This window comes from Zootoca vivipara, chromosome 16, assembly GCF_965207765.1.
Source record: "Zootoca vivipara chromosome 16, rZooViv2.hap1.1, whole genome shotgun sequence".
In the NCBI taxonomy this organism is placed as follows: domain Eukaryota; kingdom Metazoa; phylum Chordata; class Lepidosauria; order Squamata; family Lacertidae; genus Zootoca; species Zootoca vivipara.
In genome coordinates, this window is record NC_142599.1 from 25,667,143 (window position 1) to 25,684,019 (window position 16,877).

The following is a 16,877-nucleotide window of genomic DNA, read 5'->3' on the forward strand; positions in this document are numbered from 1 at the left end:
GATTTTTTAAATTTTGTTTTGACTACGTCAGACCAACATCGCTACTTACCTGTAACTAGAACTAAGCTACTGAAGTTAATGGGGCCCTTTATATCTCCAGCTGTCCTTTGTCAACAACAAATTGCCGCTTTTTTGTGTTGAATATATGCTAAATGGTAATTTAGGGACCTAATACCGTAGGTATCTAAAGCCATTTGCACATGTTGCCATGCAACCAGTCCATGCAGAAAATGTAGGCACCCTATATATAGAAATGAGCAAACCAGTGATATTTTAGGGAGCAGGCTAGCAGGCAGGGCCTATTACTTACGTCATAGGAGCCTACACAACACAAAACACTGTTGATGTATGTAGGTTTTGTTTTTTATCTTATATTTTGGGAAAGTACACCCAGGTTTTTTTCCTTTAAATTTTTGGGGGGGCCCAAGAGTGGGGGGTCCTAAGCTATAGCTTGTTCGGCTTATACATAAATCCGGCACTGATTATAACACACACACATAATGAGAGGGTATTTTTTCCATTGAATTTTATTTTTCTTGCATTTTCTCCAGGGAGCTCAGGGTGGTGTACAGTGTTTCCCCCCTTCCTCACAACCCTGTGCAATAGGTGAGAGGCAGTGGCTGCTCAGCAGAGTTCAGGAAATGGGACAAAAGCAGAATCAGGATAAGTGAGGATTACAGCACCTTTAGAAAGGCTAAAATATGTGGATATTTTTAGGGGTGGGGTGGGGGTTGTATGGTGTTGAGAAAGCAGCCAGAGAACATCCCCGTTTGTTTAAAGAGTAGAACTGAAAATAGAATAGAATAATGGCTGGGAGATCAGTAGATTCAGGACAGACAAAAGAATTTTTTCACATATAGATAGATCTGTGGAACTCACTGCCACAAGAATGATGACTACTGACTTAATGGCTTTTAAATGATACATTTCAATGATTAATGGTTTGTCTATGATGACTTAAATTATCATAATGTTCACAAAATCAAACTGAGGTATTTGTTGGATTGTCATTATTCTGAAATGGTTTATTATTTTATTGCTATTGCAATGAAGTATTGATGTGTATTTTTGTTTGGGGGTGATGCTCTGAGCATATTTATATGGAAAAGCAGCATACAAATTTAAATAATAGTCACAGTAATAATTAAAAATTAAAAGGCTGACTTGGTAGAAGGCAATTTCCTATATTATGATTTACCAACTGGATTAGAAACAGTAAGTTCCAAAATACTCCTGTGTTCAACCAATAAGGGAAAAAATTTTTTTTTGGGGGGGGGTGCTGAAGGGAGAGAAGAGACACACACAAAGGATGAGGTTTTTATTTTATTTTACAAAAAGCACTTCCTGTGGAATAATCTCATGCACTCACTATAAGCCTGCCCCTCCCCAAGTCCACAGCTACCCTGAGGGACCCCTCCCAAAACTTTTACGGTAGTGACTTCCTAAAAAAAAATTAAGATTTTTTTTCCTAACTAGTGAATCTGAAACTTTGCTTTGTCTCACTCAGTCCAGGGCTACACAGACTGGACATTTAAGGCACACCCCTACACAAAGAATCTTGGGAATTGTAGTTTGACCCCTCACGGAACTAGAATTCCCAGTACCCTTAACAAACTAGCTTCCAGGATTCTTTTGGGGGAAAGATCACAATTTAAATAATAAAATCACAGCATTGTAGAGTTGGAAGGGACCCCAAGTTTAATCTGGCCTACCCCCTCCCCGCAATGCAGGAATTCTGCCCACAGCCATCCCTGGGTGGACTTGGCCCAACAACCTTCTGGTTAACAGCATGACCCACTGTGACATCAGTTTATAAAAAGATCAGGGAAATAAGGGGCTGCTTTATTAATTTTCTCTTTCGGTAGGGAAATGGGGGGAAGGGAAAACGGAGCCCCCATTTCCAAAATAGTTTCCCACTGCAAAGGAAAACAGGTCGAGAGCACTCTGTGGTCATAGAAGAAAGAGGAGGCAGAGTATGTCCTCAGTGCCTTCACAAGCAGACAACAACTAGAGCAGTCTTGGCCAGTGTGTGGTAGCTGAGGCTGTTGGGAGTTGTAGTGCAAAACAAACATTAGTAAAGGCCGGCCGGGAGCCTCGCCCCAAACCCAAATCCTTCCCCCTTCACAGTTCCAGGGTTGACATCTTTGTAAAACCAGCTCTGCTCTCCTGCCCCCAACCTCTCACACAAGCGGTGGCGAAATTGTGCCCCTCAAAAGAAGCAGAGCCGATAAAAGAGAAGTCCCAAATCGCCAGGAATAAAACACAAGTGGTCGCCGCTCTACCTGAGAAAGGTTGTGGCCCTTAAAAAAAATGACATTGCCTAAAGATTAAGAGATGGCAAGTATTGGGGGAGAGACACCACATGGGTGCGTGATTTGTTTTCTTTGTTTGGTTATTATTTTGTATTTTTATTTCTAATTGAATAGTGTGCATCTTTGGGGGATTTTTTTTTAAAAATGACATTGCACATGGCCCAGAAGGGCTGGGTGCTGCTGCCGCTGCCACCCTAGCCGGTCCCTGCCGGCCCCTTTCAGAGAGGCAGGTAGAGAGAGTATTCCGAGTGGGCCCACTTCTTCGCTGCCTTGGTCCTCCCGATCATGGGCAGCTTCTGGGTGTAGCGGGAGACGTGGCCGGGGCCGTGGTGGTGCAGGAAAGAGGTCTGGAAGAGGCGCCCCTGGCACTGCCTCTCCGCCTGTCGACCCGCGATCAAGAAGCTGAAGCGAGGCGGCCCCTGGGGGGAGAAGCGGCACTTCTGGAAGACGTCCCGGACGCCCAGGCGGTACCCCTGCTGGCGAGAGGCGCTGCGCGACCGAGCCAGGCTGGCAGGGCGCTGCAGGTGGGCCCGGCTGGCTGAGAACTCCCCGCGGGGGCTCTCCTCTTCCCGTGGGCTGACGGTGGCGTTGGCCGTCAGCTGGGGCATCTTGCGGGCCGTCTCCCCGCCCCCAAAGGCTGGCGGCTCCTTTTTGGCATCCGCCACCTTGGGAGTGCTGGCCGGCAGCGGCTCGGCTGGGCACAGTCCTGAGCCAGTGCCGAAACGGGTAGCCAGGCTGTCCCCAAAGAAGCAGTACAGCTCCTGGTAGATCTCGTTCAACGAGGTGGTTGGGGGGTCCGTGGAGATGCCCACACCGGCCTGGGGCCCACCGCTGCCCAGCTGGAGCAGGTGGCTGGCGATGCCAAAGCCGAACTCCACCTGAGGGTCCTGGAGAGGGCTGAGCCAAGGGCAGCCTTCCCGCGAGCGCCCCTCTGCGCCGGAGCCTTCCGCCTGGACAGGCGCCGATACAGCCTGTGCCTTCATCTTCAGGAGCCGCTCCACTGCCACCTGGAGGAAGGGAGGAGGAACAGCACATCCAATGAGCATTGGCAGTGGGCAGAAGTGGGCTGGCACATAATGCGCTCGCAGGCTGGGCCTCATGGGGAGCGGGTTACGCAGTGTTTCTCAAATTTCCCCAGCTGTTGTTGGACTACAACTCCCATCGTCACTGACCACCGAAAGGCTGGACTATATTTTTGCAGGCCGAGATTTCTCAGAAATCACCCCTACCCTCATTCGTCTCTTTTGAATTTGCTTGTAGATTTGGATCGAGACATAAACAACTAAGAGACATAACTCACACCTTTTGAGAGCAGCCTGGGCCTCAGCTGCCAAGTTTTGGAAGCCTTTTGATCTCAATCTCTGGGCTATTGGCTATTCCAACTTTTCGCAAATCACCAAAAAATCTCACATAAGCTAAAAGTGTCCAAAGGGCTTGCGATCCCTTCTTTGCCATTTGGTTTATTTCCTATACAAACACAGCAGCTCAGGAGTGTCGGGTCACACAGGTCTGTGCAAATGTCTGGATTTAGTACAGTTTAAGGTAACTTTTTCATCTTTTTTCAAAGTATTAAAAATTGTAATTGTTCTGATTTAGACCAGTGGTTCCCAAATGCAGTGGTGCCATCCCCTGGGGGGGGGGCAGTGGGATTGCCTAGTGGGGTGCTAAGAGGCAAGGGGTGTTGGTAGGGGGGGACAGGACTGGAGGTGTCAATGACTTTGAAAAGCTGCTGTCACAGGATCTGGTTAATCAATTTTATTCAGTGTAATTCATTAAACTAACACGTTTTAATTGGCTTTTGAATAAACACGCATGGTTTTTTTTTACTGTTTTGGGATTTTATTGTGCTTCCTTACTGGCTCATGCAAACTGTTATTGCAAACAGCGCTTTCTATAGCATAGAGGGCTCTGGGGATGAATTTATGGAACCAAAGGGATGGTGGCCCAAAAAACCTCTGGATTAGACCATGGAACCCTTTGTTTATAATAGATCACACACACCCTTCCCTCTTCCTTTTATTGATGCAGTAAAATTGTGTGGCTGCATCCTATTATTTCCTTACGGGCAATCTTATCATCCCTTTTTCTTTTCTTTTTCTGCAACCCTGCTTGTTGTCAATGAAATTCGATTTTAAAAATGAAAAAAGTATCTCATAAGGTACCAGCAGGGACTTACCAGGATGGCTCCATAGACTTTGTGCCCATCAGCCTTCACCTGAGCATTGGACACAGAGTAGTCATCAAGCACGGCCTGCAGGTTCGACCAGTAGGTGGAGAGGTGGGGATAGAGAACCCTCTCCACTGCCTGGGTGAGAAGAGGCGGAGAAACAGAGAGACAACACAGGTCAGCTGTGCTGGTCACTAGGCTGGGGAGACACAGCCAAGAGGAAGACCACTGTAGCCCCTGCATTGGCCCAGGCTAGATCCTTGCAGTGTCACTGCCCTTGGGCCTGGTTCAGAAGAAGCTCTGGCACAAACTGTCCATCTGTTACCCCATCTGCTACCTGCAGTTTCAATGTCCTTGCATCAATTTACAAATCCCTGAATGACTTACGTCCAGGGTACCTAAGGGACTGCCAGAACCCTTCTATTCCAGCTTGATCACGGCCATCATCTGCAGGGCAAAGCTCATTTGACAATGACAATAAACCTTTAGTGTCACTGGCTCAGTCCTGTGGAACTCTCTGCCACTAGCGATACAGTAGGCCTTTCTGTGCCACCCGCTGAAAACTTTCCTATTCTGTCAGGCTTATGCAGGCAGTTAAGAATACATTATTTCATCTATGGTCGGCGGTTTTACGATTTTAACTTTTCCATATGGTTTCCGTTGTATGGTTTTATGTGCAACTGATGCAAATGGCTCTGATATGTCTGCAGTGTTTCCCAACCTTGTGCCTCCAGATGTTTTGGGACTACAACTCCCATCATCCCTAGCTAGCAACACCAGTGGTCAGGAATGATGGGAATTGTAGTCCGAAAACATCTGGAGGCACAAGGTTGGGAAACACTGGCTTAGAAGGACCCCTCACACATATTGATGTTCCTTTCCATTTTCCAGGTAACCTGCACCATGCAAAATCTGACAGAGGCCTCTCTAATTGCAGCTGGTGGTGTGATGATCCCTGTTCATCCGGAAGAACTTGTGCACGTAGAGAAACTGGTGAGTGCCCTGTTAGCAGACCTTGCAGCTTGGGTGAATTTGATCGAAGTAATCGCTTACAGTTTCTGGAGTTTAAAGGCTTTATTCATGCAGGAACTTTTTACAATATGAGTGGAGATGAGACAGAAAATAATGCATAGGGGTATCTAATAATAATAATAATAATAATAATAATAATAATAATAATAAATAAAATACAAAAATGCCAGTTACCTTCCATCCCAAGGCATGTAGCCCCACAACAGCCCCATAGTGGGAACAGAGTGGGCGGACGGGATCGGCCAGCACTTTCTGCAGCGACAGCAGGATCTGGTGATATAGGCCGCTCACCAAGTCACCGTGAGTCCTGAAAAAGTTTTGCAGTGTATGCAGCATGTATCAATTTATGGCAAAAGAAAAAAGGGGGAAATGAAAAGTAAGAAAAAAACCAGCAGGCAGGTCCCTGCCCCAAGGAGCCTGCAAACTAGCCCACCCAAGAGTCTCTTCTGAAACAGCTTGCCTAGCGAATCACTTTTCCTTACCGTGCCTCCTCTCTCTTGGGTGGGCTAGTTTGCAGTGGAATGTAGAGTCAGCCTGAGCTATATAAACCTGATTTGTCCGAACAGACAAGCAACATTTTAAAAGACCTTTATTTGCAAGGCAATCCAGTTTGGGCACCATTGCTTTCTGCTTGTCAAGAGTACAAATTCAACAGGGCTTTGTTTGTTTTGTTGCTATTTTATTAATGTTGATAATCATAGAATCATAGAGTTGGAAGAGACCACAAGGGCCATCCATTCCAACCCCCTGCCAAGCAGGAAACACCATCAAAGCATTCCTGACATATAGCCATCAAGCCTCCACTTAAAGACCTCCAAAGAAGGAGACTCCACCCCACTCCTTGGCAGCAAATTCCACTGCCGAACAGTTCTTACTGTCAGGAAGTTCTTCCTAATGTTTAGGTGGGATCTTCTTTCTTGTAGTTTGAATCCATTGTTCCGTGTCTGCTTCTCTGGAGCAGCAGAAAACAACCTTTCTCCCTCCTCTATATGACATCCTTTTATATATTTGAACATGGCTATCATTGTATAATATTGTTTTATAGATACGAATGCTGTCATACTTTGTGAATCCTTTCTTGTAAATTTTTTGGTGTAACTGTGATGTTTAGCGTACTTTTTTAGTTGTTTTGTTAATAGCGTTACATAGATGGTAATTGTTTTATTTGGGGTTTGATTGTTTTACTGATTATTTGTTAAGCGTTCTATATAATTTATGCTGTATTCATGATGTTCCATTATGTTATTTTTTTTATCTTTCGTTTGTAAGCTGCTTTGGGATTTATTTGAATAAAAAGCGGCACAGAAATAGAATCAACCAAGATGATGCTAAAAGAGTTAAGGATATTTTTCTCTCCACGGGTTTGCTCAACCGATGGGACAGTGCACGTCTAGATAAAAGAAAATATTTCTTCATGAAACACATTTGCTAAACCGTGGAACTCGCTCCCCCAGAATGTCAGGATGAAGCTAGGGTGTATTAACCAATGGCTTTGGTGTGGCAGGAATACAGCCTACTGCCGAGGGTCATGCCTGTTCCTCTGTCCACAATTGCCTCTAACTTCATCCATGAGGCCAGGCATAGGCAAACTCAGCCCTCCAGATGTTTTGGGACTACAACTCCCATGATCACTAGCTAACAGGACCAGTGGTCAGGGATGATGGGAATTGTAGTCCCAAAACATCTGGAAGGCCGAGTTTGCCTATGCCTGTATGAGGCTCCCTTAAGCTTGCCAATGACCGAATGTGGCCCCCAGACTTTTCCGCTAGATGGAATCATCGAATTGTAGCATTGGAAGGGACCCCCCCACGGTCATCTGGACCAACCCACAACTGGAAAATTCCTGACAGGTGGCCACCTGTTAAAAAAAAAAGAGCAGAGTCCCCAAGACATTTCAGTAGGTGACATCCCAAAGAGGAAGGTGCACCTCCCAGCCAGTTACCTCAGCGGGAATCCGGGGGGGTGGGGGTGGGGAAGGCTCTCCCAGCCGCAAAGGAGGAAATGGCGTACCAGAAGATGTGTCCCAGCAGCATGGCTGCGTAGTCACGCAGGGTCCAGTGATCATTGAGGGGGTTGATAGAAGCCGCCAGGGGTTCCAGGACGCAGTACATGACGCTGGCAATGAGGCTCTTGACGTAGGAGCCCAGGCACAGGTAGGGGTTCTGGATGAGGCTCTTGGCCACGTGCAGAAGGCGGTTCAGCTGCTCCAGGTCATGGCTCACGGACTTGACCTGCCAGGGGATCCAGGAGAGGAAAGGCAGGCTCAGAAGCCAGCAGAGGACCAGGCCGTACATCACCCCCTGGGCAGCCCTCGGGCCTTAGCTGACTGGCACACAGCCTCTCCCCTCAAGGGTGGGCACCCCTCGCAGCCTGGAGGTGCCTTCCTTCATACCTAACCTTACAGCAGTTGTAAACACAACCTCCTTCTCTCACTCCCATGCACAATGTAGGCTCCAAATATCTGAGAGGCCACCTTCTTTCCCACAGTCCCTCTTAGGTGTTAAGATCAGCAGAGATCTCTTGGTTCTCCAAGCTAAACATCCCTAGTTCCCCAAACTGTTCCTTACAAGATGCTGTTTCCAGGCCCTTTATCATTTTGGTCGCCCTCCTCTGTACACATTCCAGCATCTTGTGAATGAGCTGAGGTTCATGCCAGCTTTGACAGGAAGTGCCACTCCGAAGGACACCTACAGGCCCAACCGAGTGGGGAAGCCTGTGCTGGTTGTTGCAGAAGCCCTCCCCAAGGGGTGGGGAGAAACTGGGCACTTGCCACTCAACTCACCCCGCTCACAACGTAGACAAAGTAAGGCAGGAGAGCCGCAATCTTTGAATTGGTTTGCAGGTCCTGAAGAGCCACCTAAGCAGGAGGGAGGTGGAAAGGTTAGGGGACTGGCAAGGGGGGGGGCAGTTTGGTGCCCTTGGATGGGTGAGACTTCATTGTGCATGGTCAAAGCACCATCTATCTATCTATACATATAAAAATAAAAATATATATTATATATATATATATATAAATGTAGAAGGGCCATGGTTGTTATAGTCCACTTTTCTTGGAAACCGCTTGACCGATTCCACTCAAATTTGGACACAGCGTTCCTTGCCAATACGAGACTGTTTGCAGAACCTTTGAGTCTCCAAATCGCACACCTAACACAGGTAAAAACGTGAATTTGACTTTAAAAAACCTAGCGCCCTCCAGTGGACGTGAAAGGAATATACGCCATACTGTGTAGGAATAGCACTACGTAGCTCCCACGCAGTCCCAGATGAACAGGAGGCAGTCAGGGCAAGGAAAGCTTAACGCCTGAGAATGTTTGTACTGTGTGGCAAGGGGGAAAAAATTAAAAAGAGCCACCCAGGCTTAAAGTCAACAAAGGGCATTAACAAATGGCCTATATATAAAGAGAATTACTTTATATATAGTCAATATAGGCACAAAGTTAAATTTTTTAACTTTTTTAATGGTGGTGTGCCTCGTGATTTTCTTCATGGAACAAGTGTGCCTTTGCCCAAAAAAGGTTGAAAAACACTGTACTAAACAACTACTGAGCCAGGTTCAAGGCTCTTGTATCAATTTTAAAAGCCCTGAACCACTTAGGACTTTTCTATTCCATGGTTAGCAAACGCTGCTCGGGATGCACTTCCAAAACTCCAGGCCGCAAACCCAAATGCTCCCCAAACCACTCTCACTACCACTTTGCACTTGACCTGTCTGAGGTTTCGCCCAGATCAGAAAATGTCTGCTTCTTCCTGTTTATCCACCCAGCACAATTCTGCTCTCTGATTCCACCTGTGGCCCCAGCCATTGCTTCGATCGCTCCCTCGCCCCTCTGCTCATTGCCCACCTTCATCAGCTGGGGGTCGTCCCCCAACACGGCCCGGGTCACATGCTGGTAATACTTCAGCAGGTCGTCTGTCAGGGCTGAGACGGCGCTGGGCACTGGAAGGATGAGAGGGAGAGATTGTGGGGGTTGTAGCGGGTGGGGGAAAGGAAGGACGCAACCAACCAACCGGGTTCTTTTCAGAATCTGCGACATGCTCCATGTGGGGCTTCCCTTGCGCTTGATCCAGAAGCTGCAAAATGCTTCAGCACAATTGCGGACAGGAGTGAGGCCTGAGGTTTATCACCTCAGTCCCACACAGTTCAGCAACCCATTGCTTCCTTGTCGCCTAGGCCTGTGGGGCAGAAGGTCGGGGCGCTTCAACTGGCCACACAGAGCCAGGGCATTTTTCAACCTGAGGGCCACATTCCCTTTTGTGTGACCTTTCAAGGGCCATGCACCACTATTGAGTGGGTCGTAACATACCTCACAAAATTGTTTTTGCAAGGAGGAGGGGGAGGGAGAAAGACATTGATTTCCTTGGAGGAAAGGTGGGGTATAAATGTAATAAACAACAAATTACAAAAAAAACCAACATTAAAGCCTGGGATTCACTTTGAGGGGCGGGTTGGGAGAGAGAAGCAGGGTTGTTGTTGTTGTTGTTGTTGTTGTTGTTGTTGTTGCTGTTACTTCAACAAATACAACTAAGCAAACTGTTCTTACCAGAGCCTTGTGGTTCCAAGTTTCCTTTCCCATCTAGGTAAGAGACATGAACTAGAAAGAAAGCAAAGAGAAGAGGGTCCATGGTTTAGCTCAGGCATCCCCAAACTGCGGCCCTCCAGATGTTTTGGCCTACAACTCCCATGATCCCTAGCTAACAGGACCAGTGGTTGGGGAAGATGGGAATTGTAGTCCAAAACATCTGGAGGGCCGAAGTTTGGGGATGCCTGGTTTAGCTGCTCAACCCAGCCTTGGATTACTGCAATGTGCTCCCCCCTTGAAGGCAACTCAGAAACTTCTATTGGTCCAAAATGCAGCAGCCAGATAACTGCCTGGGGTTCCATTTAGATCTCATATAATCCATTGTTTGAAAACAACTTGCACCAGTTGCCAGCCCTTTTCCAGGCCCGATTCAAGGTGGTCGGGTTAGTACTTAAAACCCGAAGCAACCCAGGCCCCAAATACCAAAACCGACGGCCTCCTTCCCTGCAGATCCTCTCAGGTGCTAAAGGTTGGTTAACTTCATTAAACCCAGGCACCGAGGTGGATAAGATAAGATGTTCAAAAGTACAACAAACTGGGAAAAGGAAATATAAGCCAAAAGGAGGAGAGCCAGCAACAAAGGCATTTAGTTAAAAGATTTATTCGAGCTCCGATAAGAGCGTCTTACTTCGGCGCCATCTTTCTATATCCTTCCTTTTTTAAAAAATTTTAAATACTTTATTAAGATTTAAGGTTAAAATACAGTCCACACATACTCAAAGATCGCAATCGTACCAAACATAAATTCAAATATACAAAATCATATAAATCATAACTCATATATCCTTCCAGACATTACACACTACATTGCTTTTTTTGAATTGCATCAAGGGGCTGCCTACCTCTCCCACCTCCGGTTTAAAATGCCTAATAAAGGTTTGTTAAGTAAGCTAAAGGTTGGTGGAGGGTCAGAGCCATTTTGGCACCAAAGGCGAACCACAAAATGGCAGTTCCCCCCCCCTCCCTGCCAGGTAAGATGGGGTGGGGACATATCTACATCAGGAACAAGGGGGGAATCTACATCAGGATCTTCTGCCCCTGTGGACCCTGCTGCCTGGGGCAGTCGCCTCACCCCTTTGCCCTGCACTCCCCACCCCATGAGGCCTACCTCTCACAGCTGCTTCAGCACAGCCCTTGGGGATGTTGGTGGCCAAAGCCAGCTCCACCAGGTTGACCTCACGATCCTCCTGGAAGTACAGTTCGCCGTCCTTGATGGCACGGAATGGGAGGGCGTCCTGAGAGCCATAGCCACACACAGCCTGCAACAGATAGCACACCCTCAGTCTCTCAAGGCCGCCAGCCTTGCAAAGCAGCCACAGGAGCAGACACACTCTCTCTCTCACACACACACCCCATTTCCTAATTAGCCTGCCAACCCCATTAAAGAGGACCCCTCCCCCACTGTGAGTTGGCTACTAGTCTGCCTGGTTTTAGTTGATAACAGGAGCCTGTGTTCTTATGCTCCTTTGCATCTTATGTCCCTCAGGCCTGGGCGAAAGCAGCATCCTAAATCATTCTAACTATCAAGGAGCTTCCTGGCTTTTAGGTGCCGCCAAGAGGGAAGATGTCCAGAGAGGGGTCCATTTGGGGCCAGGTCTCAAGAAAGCCAGGCTTCCTGGGTTCACCTCGACATTGCTCCAGCGCAGAGCGCGATTGAAGTCCTCCACCGTCAGCTTTCTCCGTTTGGTGTGTTTCATGAACTGGGAACTGTTCTGAAAGCGAGAGGAAAGGACATACAAAAAGTCCCATCAGATGAAGTCAGGTCCTTGGGCTGTCTAGCACGATACTGTCTGCTCCAGGTGTGCTCCCCGCCCCCACTGTGGACCATCAGGCATCCTTAGACCACAACAGGATGGGGCTGATGGGAATAGTGGTCCAAAATGACCATGCTGCCCACAACTGATGGGAGTTCAGGTCCAAAATATTTAAAGGTGGAAAAAGAAAATGAATGCACTTTCAGCATACATTGTTGGTTCCCTTGGCTTTTATTACATACATATCTGCATTTTTAAAATTTATATTTTTTATGTCATTGCAGGTTTGATTTCATGGTTTTTTCTTTCTTTATTAACCTAAGGAATGGGGGAAATTGCTAAAGGTAAAGGGCCCCTGGACGGTTAAGTCCAGTCAAAGGCGACTATGCGGTTGCAGCGCTCATCTCGCTTTCAGGCCGAGGGAGCCAGTGTTTGTCCACAGACAGCTTTCCGGGTCATGTGGCCAGCAGGACTAAACCGCTTCTGGTGCAACGAAACACGTGACAAGTGCCAGAGCGCACGGAAACGCCATTTACCTTCCTGCCACAGCAGTACCTATTTATCTACTTGCACTGGTATGCTTTTGAACTGCTAGGTTGGCAGGAGCTGGGACAGAGCAACGGGAGCTCACTCCGTCACGGGGATTCGAACTGCCAGCCTTCCGATCGGCAAGCCCAACTGGCTGATCAGTCACCAAAATAGTGTCCTATTGGCAAACTGGGGCTGGGAAGGAGACAGGTTGTCAACAGCAGGAGGGATGGAGGGTGCAAATATGGGCCCTCCATTTCCCAGAATCCTCAGGACTGGACCCACCAAGGCCTCCCTCACCTGAGTGGCTTCTCGCAGACGGTAACAGACATCTTCAGCCAGGAGGGAGGCCACCTCGTCCGTCAGCTCCACCCCAGTGCTCTCGGCCATCAGCCGCACCGACTCCCGCGGGATCTCCACAAAGCGGCGCTCCTCCCTATCCGACATGGCTGTGGCAGCTGGACAGGTAAGAAGGCTTTACGGAGGCCTACATGAAAGAGAGGTTGAGCATGATGCAAGAGAGAGACAGTGGGGGTGTAGTGGTTAGTGCCAGACTAGGACCTAGGAGACCAGGGTTCAATCCCCACTTCGCCTGGAAGTTCACTCGGGTAACCTTGAGCCAGGAATAGAATCTCAGCCTAATCTACCTCATGGGGTTGTTGTGGGAATTAAATGGGGAGGGGGGATTTTATTTATTTATTTGATTTCGCACAATTTATACACTGCTTGACTCAAAGAAGTTTACAAAAAAGAGTAAAACTAGACATTCAAGATAAATTTACAATAGTTTAAAAACATACAAAAAGTTAAAACCAATTGAAATTCACATTAGCATTTCTAAGCATCTGGGAAGGGTTAGAATGCTTTTGGCAGGCACCAAAACGAATACAGTGACGGTGCCTGCTTGGTATCAGTAGGAAGGCAGTTCTGAAAGGGAAGTGCTGCCACACTAAAACACCAAGATCTTAGAAAGGCCAGACAGGTATTATGTGGCACTTGTAATAGTGCCCATTTTGCCAAGCAAAGCTGTCAAGTGGGTATATATGGGGCTTATGAATGTGGCTTCTGTCTGATAGCCTATGTACCGAAAGGCTCGGTGACAATGAATCTATCTTTTTTAGTTACTTTTATTTCATAAAGTGTATCTGCTGCTTGATTGTAGAAGAACCTTCAGAGTGGTTTACTAAAAAGAATCTATTATGCACGTATATGGTCCCAGGTTCAACTCCCAAAGGCATCTCCAAGTAGGGCTGGGTTGAGATTTCTTGAATGAAACCCCTGACAGCTGCTGTCAGTCAGTGTAATAGACAATTCTGAACAATCTGACTTGGTATAAGGCAGCTTCTGACCTTCCTAACACCTTGCCCAATTTTAATCTGGCCAGTGTCTGCAGTAGAACTGCATCTGGGAACTACCTGGGCCCCACCACAGAAGCAAGAGGAGTGGGGGGGAAACCCACAAGAAAAATAATAAAAATTTGGGGTCTTAGGTTACAAGCTACGTATGGTATGAGGGCACACCAGGCTGCCATCATTCTTCCACCTAAGCAGGGCATGGTCTATTTACTGCCTGATTGTGAAATGGAGACCCCACCATGTGATCCACATCTATAATGCCGTGAGAGGCAGGAAAGGAGGAAGGTGGGGTATAATGTAGAGTAAATTGTTGTAATCTGGGACCTTAAGTACAAAAGAAGAGCCTGCTGGATCAGGCCAGTGGCTCATCTACTCCAGCATCCTGTTCTCTCAGTGGCCAACCAGATGCTTGTAGGAAACAGGCTAGCCAGCTCTTTCCCTTACAGCGGCTTCCAGCAACTGGTATTCACAAGCATCTATGGCATAGCCATTGTGGCTAGTAGTCACTGATAGCTTTTGTTTATATTCTATGACTTTAGTGGGTAATAAATGAACCATTCGATTAATACTACTACTATTAATAGTATCACCAACTGCACAAGAAAAAAACAGCAGAAATAAATGTAAGGAAATAAAACAAACCTCTCCATTATCTCCCGCCTCCCACAGTCGCCATTGCCAAGCTCCCTCTTCTCGCCCACCGGCCCGCCCTCAGCCCCATAGGGGTAAACAGTTCATTCAAAATTGGGAAGAGATATTGGAAGGAAAGGAGAGCTGGATCCTTGAGAGGATGCGGAAAGAGTTTCTTTATAAATCTGTACAGCATGAGACGCTTGATCTCAGGGTCGTGAGTTCGAGCCCCACGTGGAGCAAAAGATTCCCGAATTGCAGGGGTTGGACTAGATGACCCTCGTGATCCCTTCCAACTCTACACTTCTATGATTCCATAGTTGCATGCGGGGAGGGGGGGAGGAATGAGAGCAACCTTAGAGCCGCCGCCCGGATAATAGAAAGCGGCAAGAGAAGTGAAAAGAAGTTACCTGCTTCCCACCTCCAAGACCTCTGCCTTCTCCAACCACGCCTTTCTTTGTGGCTCAGTCAATCAGCAGCAGCAGCTTGGCGAGAAGCGGGGCCGCGCAGCTCACCAGAGCTCCTATTGGTCCCGGCGTCGCAGCGCCTCGTCGCCACGTGACGAAGTAAGGGCAGAAGCCGCCGGTGTTGCCAGAATCCCGTCATGTGACAGAGCGAGGTCAGCCGCCCAAGGCTGTAGCTTAAAGAGGCAGCAACTCTGAAGCAGCCGTGTTTAAGTCAGCTGCGGCAAAAGCAACGGAGTTTTGTTGCGGCGACTCGTATAGTTATTTCTGGCATGAGCTTAGCTACATAGATGCATGAAGTTGGTAGGTATATGGAGCATACGAGGTGCAAAGGGATGAGAGGGAGTTATATTAGTGGGTTGAGTTCAACTCACAGTAGAGTAGACCCATTGAAATGAATGGATCTTACCGGTAGGTAGTTTTGTCGATCATTTCAGTGAGCCTACTCTGAGTAGCACTGCACTATCATTGGATCCAACCCAGTGGGGCCAAGCAAGCATGAAATTGTAATGGGACAATTCAAATACAGCTGCACTAATGTATCTACACAGCAGCATGCATTTAAAGCACATTTAGTGGATGTTTAAAGCACATTTAGTGGATGACCTGCTGCCCCAATGAATCCTGGGAGCTTTACTTTCCCCATCAGAGAGCCAGGATTCCAAGCACCTATAACGGACTATAGTTCCCATGATTCTTTGGGGAAAACCATGTGCTTTAAATGTGCACTAGATGTGCTTTTAATGTATGGTTTGGGTATGCCCACAGTGATCAACCTCGGATGACTTTTACACTAGTTGCTGCTATTGTGATTGGCCATGGATTTGTATTTGCATATATTTACATTTAAATGGAATTGCCAGACTGTCCCGCTTGCATTTCATAGCCCTTTACAACACATATACATATACAGTGGTCCCTCGACTTACGAATGACTCGACGTACGAATGTTTCGAGTTACGAAGAGAGTTCCGCCCGCCATTTTGGATGCGGTTTAGATAGGATTTTTTCGACTTCCGAATCCCCCCCCATTGGCTTCTACTTTTTTTTGACTTACGAAGGTTCGTTCGGAACGGATTAAATTTGTAAGTCGAGGGACCACTGTACAGACTACCTGTTATTGGAGGATAGTACTTCACGCACCTGACGAAGAGGACTAGCTCACAAAAGCTTGTGTCAGAACAAATATTGGTGGGATTTTTGTACAAGACTTTGGTCACATTCATACCATACATTTAAAGGGCTATGAGACCGCCTGAAACAGTCATGGCTTCTCCCAAAGAATCCTGGGAGCTGTAGTCTATTAACGGTGCTGTGAGGGGTAAAAGGCATTGGAAGTAGCGCAGAGCTTGCTGGCACTGAAGTCCTTTTGGAAATTGCCTCCATCCTGCTTGTACAAGCCTGCCACTGATTTATAGGGTTGTGACACGGGTGGGACATCAGGCAATGAGACTTGCAAGGAAATGACATCTTCTTCAAGTAGGAATTTACAAAGAGGCTTCTGGTACATGAGCTAGCTCCACCCCATAGACATAGGCCAACAGGCTGACCATCTGCACCCCCAAGCCAACAGCTGACAGCAATGTGAAGGGCCTTAGGCACACCTGAATCTATGTATGTAGGGCACCCTTGGTGGGGCCGCAAGTCCTGGTCAACCAGCATCTATATCCCTAGGGTGGGTGAGACAATGTTACTGTAGCACTGAGTTCATCTCAATGCTGGTAGGGCTTTAGCAAGAGATGGACCCTTTTACAGTTGTGGTGGGCGTGTGATAAGCTTATTGAGATTTGGCAAAACATTTTTGAGGTTGTTTCCTAATATTATTGGTCAATCATTGAATCCAAATCTTGTCATTGGGTGCCAATCTAGCCCCTCCCCTTATACATAAGGACCCAACTGCCATGCTGTTTACCGATGTCTATTTAGGGATCACCTCCTGCTGCAAAGACCCCAAAGGTTCATCTATGACAGGGATCTAGCTCTTTCTGAACATTTAGCGCAGCATAGAAGCGTCATTCAAAGCCAAACCAAACACAATCATTTTGACAAGCT

General features: G+C 47.3%; 1 protein-coding gene across 2 annotated transcripts; it reads right to left on the reverse strand.

The window, feature by feature from the left end:
• Positions 1-1,004: 1,004 nt before the first annotated feature.
• Positions 1,005-14,847, reverse strand: TAF6L (TATA-box binding protein associated factor 6 like). Of its 2 annotated transcripts, none has more exons than XM_035099356.3 (11): positions 14,772-14,847; positions 12,677-12,863; positions 11,720-11,806; positions 11,203-11,353; positions 10,056-10,106; positions 9,357-9,451; positions 8,294-8,368; positions 7,522-7,742; positions 5,686-5,818; positions 4,489-4,617; positions 1,005-3,319 (listed from the first exon to the last, which is right to left on the reverse strand). In XM_035099356.3, exons 2-11 carry the CDS (start codon positions 12,821-12,823, stop codon positions 2,531-2,533), a joined length of 1,878 nt encoding a protein of 625 aa, XP_034955247.1. In that variant the 5' UTR covers positions 12,824-12,863; positions 14,772-14,847; the 3' UTR covers positions 1,005-2,530. The 2 variants fall into 2 exon arrangements, with proteins under 2 accessions (XP_034955247.1, XP_060125517.1); XM_060269534.2 differs by lacking the exon at positions 14,772-14,847 and adding an exon at positions 14,374-14,503.
• Between the last annotated feature and the right edge of the window lie 2,030 nt (positions 14,848-16,877).

What these genes read in the sequence shown, in the direction of transcription:
- TAF6L (XM_035099356.3), bottom strand. Translation starts at nt 12,823, where the DNA reads ATGTCGGATAGGGAGGAGCGCCGCTTTGTGGAGATCCCGCGGGAGTCG. An exon ending in TGCTGAAGCAGCTGTGAGAG is followed by an intron (nt 10,107 to 11,202) that starts GTAGGCCTCATG and finishes CTTTCTTTCTAG; the next exon opens with TTCATGTCTCTTACCTAGAT. An exon ending in TTGTCTACGTTGTGAGCGGG is followed by an intron (nt 7,743 to 8,293) that starts GTGAGTTGAGTG and finishes ATCCCCTGGCAG; the next exon opens with GTCAAGTCCGTGAGCCATGA.